The sequence below is a fragment of the Muntiacus reevesi genome, chromosome 17 (assembly GCF_963930625.1).
Source record: "Muntiacus reevesi chromosome 17, mMunRee1.1, whole genome shotgun sequence".
Classification (NCBI taxonomy): Eukaryota; Metazoa; Chordata; class Mammalia; order Artiodactyla; family Cervidae; genus Muntiacus; species Muntiacus reevesi.
In genome coordinates, this window is record NC_089265.1 from 8,362,209 (window position 1) to 8,376,983 (window position 14,775).

General features: G+C 44.4%; 1 protein-coding gene across 4 annotated transcripts in view; it reads right to left on the reverse strand.

Moving 5' to 3' along the window:
* MSRA (methionine sulfoxide reductase A) overlaps positions 1-14,775 on the reverse strand; it is a 359,917-nt gene that overhangs the window by 118,672 nt on the left and 226,470 nt on the right. For all 4 annotated transcript variants that reach the window (XM_065907831.1, XM_065907833.1, XM_065907834.1 and 1 more), the window contains one exon: positions 11,172-11,276. In XM_065907831.1, the coding sequence (XP_065763903.1) occupies positions 11,172-11,276 (105 nt within the window). The remainder of the gene's footprint in view (positions 1-11,171; positions 11,277-14,775) is intronic.

Consider the following 14,775-nt stretch of genomic DNA (forward strand, 5'->3'; position numbering starts at 1 on the left):
ATTATCTTTGCTATCATTATTCTGAATTCTTTTTCATGTAGTTTGCCTATTTCCTCTTCATTTATTTGGACTTCTGTGTTTCTAGTTTGTTCCTTCATCTGTGTAGTATTTCTTTACCTATTCACTACTTTTTTAACTTATTGTGTTTGAGGCTTCTTTTTCCCAGGCTTCAAGGAAAGTTGAATTCTTTCCTTGAAGAAGGTTGAATTCTTTCTTCCTTTTGGTTTCTGCTCTCCTAAGATTGGTCCAGTAGTTTGTGTAAGCTTTGTATAGGGTGAGATTTCTGCTGAGTTTTTGTTTGTTTCTTTGTTTTTCCTCTGATGGGCAAGAGTGAGTGACGTGGTAATCCTGTCTGCTGATGATCGGGTTTGTATTTTTGCTTTGATTTTTGCTTAGATGAGGTGTCCTGCACAGGGTGCTACTGATGGTTGGGTGATGCTGGGTCCTGTATTCAAGTGGTTTCGTTGGTGTGAGTTCTCACTACTTGATACTCCCTAGGGTTAGTTCCAGAGAGGGCAATGGCAGCCCACTCCAGTACTCTTGCTTGGAGGATTCCACGGACAGAGGAGCCTGGTAGGCTGTAGTCCATGGGGTCGCTAGGAGTCGGACATGACTGAGCGACTTCACTTTCACTTTTCACTTTCATGCATTGGAGAAGGAAATGGCAACCCACTCCAGTGTTCTTGCCTGGGGAGTCCCAGGCACAGGGGGGCCTGGTGGGCTGCCGTCTATGGGGTCGCACAGAGTCGGACATGACGGAGGTGACTTAGCAGCAGCAGCAGCAGGGTTAGTTCTCTGGTAGTCCAGGGTCTTGGAGTCAGTGCTCCCATTCCAAAGGCTCAGGGCTTGATCTTAAGCTGAGCCAAAGTATTTCTCTTCAAGAGGGTGCCAACCAAACAGAAGTCATTGCCATCTTTACCTCCTAGATAAGCCATATGCTACTTTAGTTCTTTGCATAACTTCAACAATGTTGCAACCTTTTAGGACTCAGTTTCTCCATCTGAGGACAATTCATCACAGACAGGCAGGGGTCTAGATATGGAAAGAACTTGTTAAGTGTATAATTGCAGTCTCTTCTCCTCTCAAACTCAGTAACAAGGCTTACTGTGGTTTTTCAGTTCCCTGTGTTTGTGTACTGAGGTTCACTCTTATTTTTCTGAAAATACTCTGGAAGCTCCCGTCTTGGTTTCTACACTGCCACCTGTGTGCAGGGTCACCTTTGGAGGCCGGTGCACCCGCCGGCTTCACGATCTCTGCAGTGTCCGCTGCTGGAGGAGACAGCACTGGCCTGACCCTTGGCCTCCAGGAGTCTCCTCACTCCTTGGCAGCAGTGGTCCCTGCTTCCCTTCCTCCCAGAGGGTGAGCTTCTCACCTAGCCACAGGTTCTGCCACCATCCCTCTGCTCGCCCTGGTGCTTACTTCTTAACACTAGGAAGTCGTCCCACAGTCATACATTATTATCCACGGTTTCAGGCCGTTTGACATTTGATTGTATTTAAAAGACTCTGATACTGGGGAAGACTGAAGGAAAAGGGGCCAGCAGAGGATGAGATGGTTAAATAGCACCACTGACTCAATGGACATGAATCTGAGCAAACTCCAGGAAGTGGTGGAAGACAGAGGAGCCTCCGCTCTTCCACTCACGGTGCAGTCCACAGGATCACAGAATCAGACATGACTTAGTAACTTAGGGTGTCTGCACTTGCTCTTGCTTCTGCAAAAGTTGACTGACTCTTTGTCACTGTGGTTTCAACTACTGACCTTGAGTCAAAGCCAGAACTTGGCGGTGAGTGACCTGGACAGTGCAGCGGGGACTAGGAGGTAGAATATGCATTCATTTCACACGGAATTTCAGCACAAATTTGCCTGGAGTTCTTGGCGAGGAAGCTGGCAGGTTTTATTATTTACTTACAGCCTACATGTTAAGCTCGCCCTGGGGCTTTGCTTGGTTTTCAGAAACTTCACCTACCTTCAGGCTAGGTGGCCCGTGAGGTTTGGACTGGGGGTTGTAGATGACCTCCACTTATTTATTTTATACCCAGTAGTTTGTACTTTAACTTTCTACCCCTATCTTGCCCCCTCCTCCCCTCTCCCCAATAGTAAGCACTAATTTGTTCTCTACATCAGCAAGTCTGTTTCTGTTTTGTTACACACATTTGTTTGTGTTATTTTTTAGACTCCACATATAAGTGACAACATAGAGCATTGTCTTTCTCTGATTTATTTCATTAAACATAATATGCTCTAGGTCCATCCACACTGTTGCAAATGGAAGCATATACTTTTATGACTGAGTAATATTCCCTTGTACACACACACACACACACACACACACACACACACACACTTCTCTTTCCATTCATCTGTTGATGGACACTTGGGTTACTTCCATATCTTGGCTACTGTAAACAATGCTGCTATGAAAACTGGGGTGCATGTATCTTTTCAAGTTAATGTTTTCAATTTTCTTTTTTTGGGGGGGCTTTATATACAAGAGTGGAATTGCTAGATCATATGGCAGGTCTATTTTTAGTTTTTTGAGGAACTGGCATACTGTTTTCCTTAGTGACTGCCCCAATTTACATTCCTACCAAGAGTGAAGAAGGGTTTCCTTTTCTCCAAATCCTAGCCAACATTTGTTATTTGTAGACTTTCTGATGTTAGCTATTCTGACAGGTGTGAGGGGACATCTCATTGTAGTTTGATTAATAAGGCCTTCAAGACTCAACTCTTCTGGAACTGGCAAACTTCCTAGAGCAAAGGGGTTTTAGTCCCCTGCTTACCTGTCTAGATTTCTGCTTTCCCTTCAATTTTAACATGGTAATTCATAATAATTTCATTGTATTTTGATGTGATGCTTTTAGTATGTTTTTTATATCTTATCCAACATGTTGAGTGGCTTTTGATGAGATAGCTCATCCAAATAGTCTGCCATTTAAGAACCTGGAAATTCTAGCTTCTGCCAATGTTATTGTTTCTAATTTTTCCTCTTATCTAATTTAATATTCTTTTATGTGAATTAATTCTTCTGACTTCATTTGTTCTTACGGATTTTACATTACTTCAGGAACTGATTAACCAAGTTTAAATGACGTAACCACTCCAATCTAAGATACGTGGAATTCTTCTCGGCAAAAATCTATTTGAATTCACTGATCCAATCACATCTTTCAAGGGAAATTCTCAGATATGTGCCCTTTGTAAAGGCTGACAAAAGATAGTAGCATTCCTAAACTCTTCTGGGCTTCCCAGGTGGTGTCAGTGGTAACGAATCCACCTGCCAATGCAGGAGACTCAAGAGACGCGGGTCAGGAAGATCCCCTGGAGAAGAAAATGGCAACCCACTCCACTTCAGTATTCTTGCCTCGGAAATCCCACAGACATAGGAGCTGGAGGCTACAGTCCATGGGGCTCAGAGAGCCAGACATGACTGAGCATTTGCACACACACACACACACACACACACACACACACACACACAAACACTGCTACCACACTATCCATTACAAACAAATTTTAATTTATAGTCTAAAAAAAAGTCTACCTGAACTTTTTCATACTGAAAATCCTTAAAAGGACTACAAAACTGTAAGAGCTATTACAAGGTGCTCACGAGGACAGATACTCTTCATTGGATAATGTGCTGCTGTTGCAGGTTCGGGTGCAGTTGTGTTTTCTGTCAGTCCACAGATCTTGTGACAATGTAGGACCATATACCATACAATGGAAGTAACACAAGATGTGAAATTGAACTGGGAGGTCCAAATCCCAGCTCTGACAATAATGTACTAACTGGCTCATGGCAAATCATTTCACCTCCCTGGGCCCATCTGTTCATCTGTAAAATGGGTCTAAGACTGCCTACTCTTGGGTTACTTTAAGGATCAAATGGGATCACATGCACATTAAGAACCTAGCACAATGCCCAGCCCAGAGTAAACACACAGTAGGAGTCTGTCACTGAGTCTGTAGGCACCAAACCCTTAAAGCACTAGAAAGGCAGAGGAAAAATGTTAAATATAAGCTCTATAGTATTATATGAGAGAGGGATTTGAAAGTGCAAATAGCACATTTGCAAGTAGCAAAGATACTATGTCCATGTGTGATAATGTTATGCAAGGAAAAGTACAACTGAAAGAACAATTAATAAAGAAAAGTATCAGTTAAATTCTTTGTTTCTTTCTTTCTTTTTTTTTCTCCTGTTTCTGAAATTCTTAAAAGAATGCAATCACTTTCAGAATTCATAATGCTGGGTTTGGGTTGTTTTTGCATTTTGTATGTGTGCAGCTGTTCCTCCATTATAAGTATGCACATCTGCTCATTAGCAATACAATATAATTCCCCCTGTCTAATTATTTGCAGATGATAGATTCCTTGTACGTGGGCTAAAAAAGGGATAGTCCTTCAAAACCGGAGACTTATTTTCAAAAAACTAACTTAAAAGGGTCAGCACAATGAAGTCCAGATATTAATTTGGCAAGTTCAAATACATAAGCACCAGCACTTAAATGGCAACTTGTTGAGAAAACACAAGGGGATTTTTTTTCTCTCCAATTAACATTCCTCAGTAGACAGCACAGGGCACTGGCTTCTCCTCGGTGCACCTGGAGAGAGGCTATGAAGCAAACCTGCTAAAGAGGCAGTGGACCAGCCCCACTCCCGACTTTCCGGGGCCTCCCGGGAACCACGCACCTTGAACAATGCAGCACAAGGAGCGTGAGTGGGCTGGGAGCGGGGAACGTGTGCTCCATGGGCACTGAATGGAGAAGAGTCCTTGGGGCCTCTACTTCCAACCACAAGCTGCGAAACCACATCAACTCCCTACTGTTGGCTCTGAGGGGAAGGCAGCAAGCTAGGGTATGTGGTCCCGGGACTCCATGAAACCAACACCAGAGACAATGTGGCCCATGAGGGCAGACAGATGAAGCTACCTAGGACAACTGGGAGCTCCCTGTGGGAGGGTGGAGGGTGGGCATGGGAGGAAAAGGAATGCTGATTGAGGATAAAAGGTATGAACCAAGTGTAAGGGATGATCAAGGGTATTCAGAACAGGAGATGGGGGAAACGAGAGAGAGAAAAAATGAGAAGTACTGGGGTTCAAGAGAAAGCAAGGCAGATGGATGGGAGCTGGTGGAATGGCTCTTTAGGACATGGGCAGGATGAGGATGGCGGCTATTATATCCAATGTCGTTATTCTGTACCCAGCGCTGGGCTCTGTACAACAGACTACATTCCTTAATACATCCTGACACCACTGATGGGAGAACAACCATTGTACGGATGGGAAAACTGAGGTTCATTCATCCAGCTGTTCAGTGAAAAATTATTTAATATGAAGCTTCCTTTCCAAAAGGGTTAGTTGCTCAGTCATGTCAAACTCTTTGGGAACCCATGGACTGTTGTCCACCAGGCTCCTCTGTCTATGGGATTCTCCAGGCAAGAATACTGATGCGGATTGCCATGCTCTCTTCCAGGGGATCTTCCAGACCCAGGGGTCAAACCTGCAACTTCTGCATTACAGGCGGATTCTTTGCCACTGAGGCACTGGGAAGCCTGAAGAGTGTGTATGTCATCACAAAGAAAAGTCAGGAGAGGGACAGACTTCCCTTTTGTGCTTCTGACAGGTCACTGTGGACACTCGGTCAGGAAAGGGGAAGGCCAGGTGGAGGCTGTCGTTGCAGCCAGATGAGAGCAACGAGAGCTGGGGCCTGGTGGTCAGGCACAGAGAAGAGAGGCGGTGAGTGGGCCACACAGACAGCGTGTGGCAGGACTGGTTAAAGCCATATCCTCTAACCCTAGAGTCCATACTCTTAACAGATTTGATTAAAGACGTTTTAATTAAGGACACATTTTAATTAAGATCTTCAGAGGAGTGACTGGGAGTTCATCACCAGCTTATATTGAAAGCTATTTTAGTAAGGATTAGTCCAGCTGTTGTAGGAGAAAAAAAAAAAGGCCTAAAATAAACCAAAATAACAGTAGCTGAGAAGACAGATCTTGCATAAAGAGTCCAGCCTGAGGTATTGACTCTGGAAACTTCTATCTTGTAGGTCCTCAATTACAAGGGTGAGGCCCCCATCCCTGTGGTCCAAGACAGTCATCACTGCAACCACAGGCAGTATGTGAGAAGGGAGAAAGGAGAAGAGAATGGCCTTTCCTCTGTGTGCACTGGACCCAGAAGCTGACATCATCTGCCTTTCCTCTAAGTGCACCAGACTGGGAAGTTGACGTCATCTGCCCTTCCTCGAAGCGCACTTAACCCAGAAGTTCACACTATCACTTGTCCTCATGCTCTTCTAGTCTGGTTTTGGACATGGGCTATACTTAGTCATTCAGAGTCTGGGAAATTTAGTTCTTGTTGGTGGCTGCACACCCAGCTGAAATTCCTATCCTTTAGAAATGGGGACACTGGTATTGGTTCAGTTCAGTCTCAGCCAGGAGGCCTCTGCGGAGAGGCCACTGATCCCTTGGTAGTGCACCAGAGGAGCTCCCCATCAGTGCCCTAGTCCCTGGGAAGGTCTGGAGCTACTACCAGAGGTCCAGACATCCAACTGGGAAGCAGGTGTGGCCTAGTGACTGTCGAGCACATTATGCATGGGAGCATTTCCATTTTGCAGAGGTAGCCGACATGATGCTGGTTAATAAAAGTGGCATTCAGTTTACAGCATGACTAAATTTGTAGTAGCATCTTCATATATTTGCTTTAAAAAGGTTGTTAGGGGCACAGTTATGTTACATGAGGGATCCTGAACAATGTTTATCCTTAGAAGAGGTCCTTCTTCTAATCAAGAAGCATGGATCCCTCCAGTATAGGAGAAAGAAAACAGATTTGGGTTTTGGTCAGAGCTGTGTTCAAATACTGCCAACAACATCAAGCAAGACTGTCAGTATTTTGGAATTTCATTTCTCCTCTTCTGTTAAGTGAAGACAGTAAACCCCAGTTCATCAGGTTATGGTAAGTTAAGTGAAATAATAGGTATAAAGCATCTAGCACTGAGACTGGGCCATAAGGGGTGCTTCATAAATGTGCTGTCCTTTCCCTCAAGATGGAGGGGAAACAGGTTGGAATAGAGAAGTCAGGTTTATGCAATCAAGTAAGGCAAAGCTGAGTCTCCACATTGTGTACTTGTGTGTTTGTGGTTTGGCCCAAGGTTCAGGGTCTGGGACTTGCATTCCTATGCAGAAACAAGAGGGCCAAAATGATGGAATTCATGCACAGAGCATATGAGGTGCGGGGATGCAGAGCACGCATGAGAGGCTGGGACTTTATCTGGTTCTTCTGAGGGCTGTATCAGCAGCAAAGATAAGTTTTCTGTCTATCAACCTCATCACTATCACCGCCAGCAGTTTCATCACAAAATGAGAATGCAAGCAACGCTGAAATCTTTCCAACTAGTGGGAAGTACAAAAGAACTTCCATGGTAGAAAACCCACACTGTAGTAGGCAGACGGTAAATAGTTCCCCACAGAAATCAAAGAAACAAAAATAAATAAATAACTCTGGTGACAATGTATTGTGTTGAGAAGGACACAGCTACAACGCCACCACCTGCAGGGTTCTTGACCCTGGTTTTTGACCATGGTTCTTTCAAGTGATTTTCACATGGTTTCATTTCATTCCTATGACAACCCAAGAAGTGGGCAGGATAGACATTATTATCCCCTTTCTGTAGATGAGAAAACAGAGTTTCAGATTAAGTGTCTTGGCCAAGGTTGCGAGGTTAGGAAGAGGTCCAACTGGGGCCAGAACCCAGATCTAAATGTCAGGCTCTGCCATGGTGTCTGGAGCCTGGGGAAGTTTGGGGGCCACATGGTCAGGTGCTCTGTGTGGGGAGTAACCCACACCCATAGCCAAGTGACAACATACAACACTCCCAGGGAAAGACTCCAGTCGGTCCTGCTGGAGTCACATGCCTGTTGTTTGGATCGAACATTGGTGACAACAGGAAAAGATACTGTGACTGAGCAGGCCTAGATCACATGATCATTCCATTGGTCCTATTTCCAGAAGGGTCATAGGAAACCCTACAAGGCAGAAACAGATTCTTACCATGACCCATTACACTGAACTATCTAAAAAATAATTCTAATATAAATGCGGGAAGATCAGATACCTTGGGATTCAATGCATGACTGTGTATACTGCATGAAGCACTACTCTAAGCAGAAACAAGTATACACAAGGAAAGAAAAACTCTCCTCCTACATGCATAACTTGTCCAAAATATTAGTGTAAGAATAGGTCACTCAATACTCCAATCCCATTGTCTGTGACCCCCACCATGAGCAATTTCATCTTCTGACTCATAGAATTGAAGCTGAGGTTGGAACAGATGATATCTAAAGTCTCTTAGTTTATAAGCCTATGAACACCCTGTCAGAAAAAAAAGCACCTCTGAAAATTAGCACATCAACCTATTAAATATTGCATTATCAGACAGTGCTATGGGCTAAAGTGCGTCCCACCTCCTCTCATAATTTACATGTTGAAGCTCTAATCTCCAGTACTGAGTGCAACTGAATCTGGAGACAGAGTCTTTAATGATTAAGATTAAAGAAGGTCATCTGGGTGGGCCCTAATCCAATCTGACTGGTGATCTTATACAAAGAGATTAGGACACAGACACAGAGGGAAGGCTAGATGAGGAGAAGACAGCCACTGATGAGCCACAGGAAGCCAACCCTGCCAGTGCCTTCAACTTAGGCTCCGAGCCTCCAGGACTGTGAGAAAGTTCATTTCTGTTGGTTAAGCCTTCCAGGCTGTGATACTTTATGATGGCAGCCCTAGCAAATTCATACCCATAGCAAACCAAGAATTTCCAACATTGAGACCAATCTGATCCATGGGATGGGGAGAACAACAGGTCCTAATAAAATGCTTTTGCAGGTGGAATTCCCCTGAGATTCAGGGGCAAGAACTAGTGATCTGAGGTGCGCTAGCAAAGATGTGATAGAATGGGTAGGGACTTCCCTGATGGTCCAGTGGTTAAGACTTCACCTTCCAATTCAGGGGCTGCGGGTTCAATCCCTGTTCCAGGAGCCAAGATCCCACATGCCTCGGGGCCAAAAAACCCAAGCATATAATGGAAACAAGATAAAGACCATTAAAAATGGTTCACATCCCTGTCCCCTGAAAATGATAAAATGGGTAAGACATTAAGAGGAGTAAGGAGAGAGAAGTAGATGAAAGACTTTACCTTCTTTAAAATGTTGCAGAGGCCAAGAACAAGGTGGTTCTATAAGGATACGGGTGGCCAGGCCAAGGCCACAGACCCAGCCTTGTGGGCCTGCATAGAGCCTGTCTGCTCCATGACTTCAGGCTCACCTGGGCTCTTGATAGGTGTCTCCACTTAGAACTCTGGAGCCCCCAGCATCCCGCCTTGACCCTTGGCTTTGAGCAAGAGGCTGAACGGCTGCTGCCTCTGAATCAAAGGCTCCTCAGAATGATCCTGGCCGTCACCTCCCTTCTTTATGGAGCTCACCAATCAGTTTCTCATTGAGCCACAGAAATCTAAGCCATCAGGCCTGCCATTCTTATATGATGTGACAGTGCGGCAGTCCAAACCAGGGTGGCATCTGAACCTTCTGATGACGGTACTCTTGCCCTTAACAGTCCTATACCTGCCCTGCCCCCCATCTCACTGCTTCCCCGCCAGGGACTCATCCCCCCACGTCAACCAGACTTGACAGTCATGGAGAACCTGCTCCTGGCCTCATTCCCACCTTCAGTCACCCTGCTAGATGAGCCTGCATCCTGGACCTGCCTGACCCTGGCTCCTTTGCTGATTATGTTGCTGTTCTTGCCGTAGTTCTGACCTCTGCCCTCTGGGAAATCACCCTGGCCTCAGGACTCAGGACTTACCAACCTGGCGCTGGGGTTGCTGGGGTCTCGGTAAGGTTCCACCCCAAAACACAATGCAAGTTTGGAAAAACACATCCATTCGTCAGGAAAGAGCCAACACCACGCACCCACTCCCACAAGACCTCACACCAAAGGGAAAATATTTTCATTAAATAGACCAATTGCTATCTTTTGCGACTCCAAGGACTGTAGCCTGCCAGGTTCCTCTGTCCATGGGATTTTCTAGGCAAGAATACTGGAGAGACTTGCCATTTCCTTCTCCAGGGGATCTTCCTAACCAGGAATTGAACCTACGTCTCTTGCATCGGTAATCAAATTCTTACACCTCTGTGCCAGCTGGGAAGCCCAAATATTTTGTTAAAGCCAACAGAATTCTCAGCCTAGTTAGATGTAGGTTATGAATTCTGCAGGTAAGAATACTGGAGTGGATAGTCATTTCTGACCCAGGGATCGAACCCCAGTCTCCTGCATTGCAGGCAGATTCATTACCGTCGGAGCCACCAAGGAAGCCTGCTAAAGGAACAGGGTTTGTGAAAATCATATCGTACATATAGGACTTTTCAGTTTATAAGACTCATAATATCAGATCATTTACACTGGCAAAGCAGTGTTTGTAAGGCTGAGAAGTTGAAGTCTGGAAACTGCTCCATTATTGGATATTACAATGATATTTGCCAACATGAGATATTCGCTTGTGTGTGCATTCAAATAAAATTCCGGGCCACCATTGTTTACAGCCCAAATATATTAATATCTCCATACAATAAATTCCAAACAAGACAAAATAAATATTTAAATAACCCAAACATTGTGAACCCATTGCATATTGCATTTTACCTTTATGTTTTGTTTTTTTTTTAATCACCCTCAGACATTTAAAGGGAAAAAAAAAAAAAGGCTGATAACGTCAAAAGATGAGAAAGGCTAAATTCAGGGAAATAAAGGAACCATAAATCAAGAAAACTTTGGAGCTGCTAGAAAGACACTTTAATTTTGTAGACAAAAGACTGCATTAAGGAGGAATAATGCAATAATCAAAGGTGAACGAATCTCTATTGTCTGGCGTCTTTCTCTGTGGGAATTTTCCCACCCCTGACAGCTGTAACGGAGGGAGGGGCGCAGATGGGGGCTGCGCCTTTATTCTCTCGCCCTCTTTTCCCCAGCCCCTCCCCTTCTCCGTCAATAAATGTCTGCAATCATATTCTTGAGCTCCTGTGTGATTTCAAGGTTCATCTCTTCCGTGCAGCTCAAACACTAATTATCCCAGCTGTAATTAGTAAGATAATTAAATACTGGCTCACTCATCTACCTTGGGTCGGGTCATGATTCTCCCAGAAGACCTTGAGCAGTTCCTCAAAGCTGATGCGTTCTGGCTGGTACACCACCCGGACTACTTCTGCGTGGCCAGTTCTTCCTTGAAAGAGAGAGAACATACAACCCCAACTTACTGACAACATCGATTTATGACAAGTTATTTGTTTCCCCAAAACCCCCCATACAAAGGCTGAAATTCTTCCCTCTGAAGGCAATTGTATTTGAACACTTTCATTCTGAGTCTCTGCCACTGGTTCTTTTTCCATAAAAGCACGTGGTTGTCCTCGAGCAAGTGTTCTGAGGAGGACTCTTTCTCTTCATAGTGCTCTAATTTTTTTTTTTAATTTCATGAGAAAATAAACTTGGGTTTTCCTTTTTCTAATCTCACTCTTATGAAACCTTATGGATGCAACCTGACATGGTGCTAGAGATTTGAAACTCTGCAAAGGGAAATAAGCCAGTTTATTTTTATCATCTCCCCCTCACTGTACGTAGCAAGCTCAGCTGCACTACAGAGGGAGACAGTGCCAGATAGAGGAACCTGTGAAAAAACAGGCTTATAACTCACTCACATTAGATAAATTTGCTAACAGAGAGACATATTTGAGAAGAGGGTCAGGCTCCTATACCCGGCGGGACAGTAAGTGGTTCCCCAGCCTGATTCATCTCTGCGGTGAACAACGACTGTAGCAAATGTCTCTCTGCAGCACCCCTGTTAGCACATTCCCTTCTCAAAGGTGGTCTCCAAGGTTCTGTGGGTCAGGGGGAAAATGTATTTGCATTAACACTTGTACCTGTGGAAATCCTATCCTCTCTTATTTCAGTGTTATAAGATAGTAAATAATAGCGTGCTAAGTTGCTTCAGTCGTGTCCGACTCTTTGTGACCCCATGGACTAGGGCCTGCCAGACTCCTCTGTCCATTGGATTCTCTAGGCAAGGATACTGGAGTGGGTTGTCCCCTCCTCCAGGGGATCTTTCTGACCTAGGGATCAAACCTGTGTCTCTTATGTCTCCGCACTGGCAGACGGGTTCTTTACCACTAGCACCACCTGGGAAGCCCAGTAAATAATAGACTCCTTCATAAAATTGTTTTCCATCTCTTTTGGTCACATACTGAAGCGGGTTGCCATTTCCTACTCCAGGGGATCTTCCCAGCCCAGGGATGGAACCCTCAACTCTTGTATCTCCAGCACTGGCAAGTGGATTCTTTACCACTGGCACCCCCTAAAGTCCTAGTAAGGACTTTAGCCTGGACCAAAATGAAATTAAAAGATGCTTACTCCTTGGAAGGAAAGTTATGACCAACCTAGACAGCATATTAAATAGCAGAGACATTACTTTGCCAACAAAGGTCTGTCTAGTCAAGGCTATGGTTTTTCCAGTAGTCATGTGTGGATGTGAGAGTTGGACTACAAAGAAACCTGAGTGCCGAAGAATTGATGCTTTTGAACTGTGGTGTTGGAGAAGACTCTTGAGAGTCCCTTGGACTGCAAGGTGATCAAACCAGTCCATCCGAAAGGAGATCAGTCCCGGATGTTCATTGGAAGGACTGATGTTGAAGCTGAAACTCCAGTACTTTGGCCACCTGATGTGAAGAGCTGACTCATCTAAAAAGACCCTGATGCTGGGAAAGATTGAAGGCGGAAGGAAAAGGGGACAACAGAGGATGAGATGGTTGGATGGCATCACCGACACAATGGACATGAGTTTGAGTAAACTCTTGGAGTTGGTGATGGACAGGGAGGCCTGGCGTGCTGCGATTCATGGGGTCTCAAAGAGTTGGACATGACTGAGCGACTGAACTGAACTGAAAACAGGTAGCTGGCCTTTGCCTTGACTCTGGTAGGTATTCAGGGTCATACCTGATAGGAGTGTCTTTATTTACAGAGGGGCCGCCACACTAACGCTGTTAGGGTGGAGACTGGCCACACTTAATCTTAGGGTAGGGTTAGGGTAGGGGCTGCTATGCCAGAAAGGCCAACCACGTGACTGAGGGAGGGGGCTTTGGGTAACATGGTATCGGTCGACCTAGAACCTGAGTTCAACCATGTGGGCAATCGATCAATCATACCTATGTAATGAAGCCCCAGTAAAAACTCTGGACACCAACATCTGGGCCACCACCAGGATTCCTGGGTGGCAATACTCAGCATAGTGTCACACATGGAGACCAAGAGGGAGATGACACAGATGCTTTGCCCTGAACCCTTCTAGACTCTGCCCTATGTGACTTTTCCTCTAGCTGACTTTGATCTGTATCTTTTTCCTGTAACCAGCTGTATCTGTGGGGATAACAGCTTTTGAGTTCTGTGAGTCCTAAGAAATTATCAAACCTCACAGTAGTTTCAGGAATCCTTTGCATCATAGTGTGCCAAGTTTTTTCGTCTATGTTGGTCTTTTCACCTGAATTCTTACAACCCTCCAATGGTACATGCAGGAAAGGTAAAAATCTCCATTTTATAAGTTAAGGTGGCTCAGTGGTAAAGAATCTGCCTGCCAATGCAGGAGACACAGGAAATGTGGGTTCAATTCCTGGGTTGGGAAGATCCTCTAGAGAAGGAAATGGCAACCCACTCTAGTATTCTTGCTGGAAAATCCCACGGACAGAGGAACCTGGTAGGCTACAGTCCATGGGGTTTCAAAGAGTCAAACAACTTAGCAACTAAACAACAACAGCACATGCAAGGTAGATTTGCCCAGTGTCACAGAGCTAGTAAATTTCTGCACCATAACCTGAAAACGCACCTTCTGACTCCTTGTCTAGGATTCTGTTCCATGCATTTAAGCAATGAGAGCAAAGTGAACATGAATCCCGTAAAGGAGAGAGATTTACTCATCATCCTTAGTCTTCCTTAACAGTAAAATATATTTCTGATTGTAGAAACAATGATTTGTAAATAGAATGAAGCTCAGAACATGTGCAGAAATATAAAAAAGAAAATAAAAATCATCCACACTCCTACCAGATAAGTACTTTCAGTATTTTTAATGCATTTCTTTCTAGATATGCACGAGACACATACAAACACAAAACATACACATATACACACCGTGACACACAACTTACTTTGCTATAATCACTGCATCATATGCCTTTTCCACTTAAAAGCACACTCTGTTTTCCCCTATCACTGAAATTTTTAGTAAATACCATTTATACATACATAATAAATACTTAACACTCCAAAGATGACTGTGTTATTACTTATTCAATTATTCTCTATCATTGGGCATTTGTACTGAATCCTATTTTTATCTATGAATGTAAATTTTTTCTCCATTTTTGAGGCTGCCTCCCTGGGTGGGGAAGATCCCTTGGAGAAGAAAATGGCAACCCACTCCAGTATTCTTGCCTGGAAAACCCCATGGATGGAGAAGCCTAGTGGGCTACAGTCCATGGGGTCACAGAAGAGTTGGTCATGACTGAGTGACTTCACTCACTCACTAGCCTCAGTTATATAAGTGAATTTTATAAGTCAATGTTTATAAACATTTTTAAGTTTCTTGCTAGTCAAGTTGAGCCAATTTTCTCTCCCCTTTGGCAGCATATCTGAGGGTCAGTCTCAGTTATCATCACAGTGTTTTTAATCCCTACCAA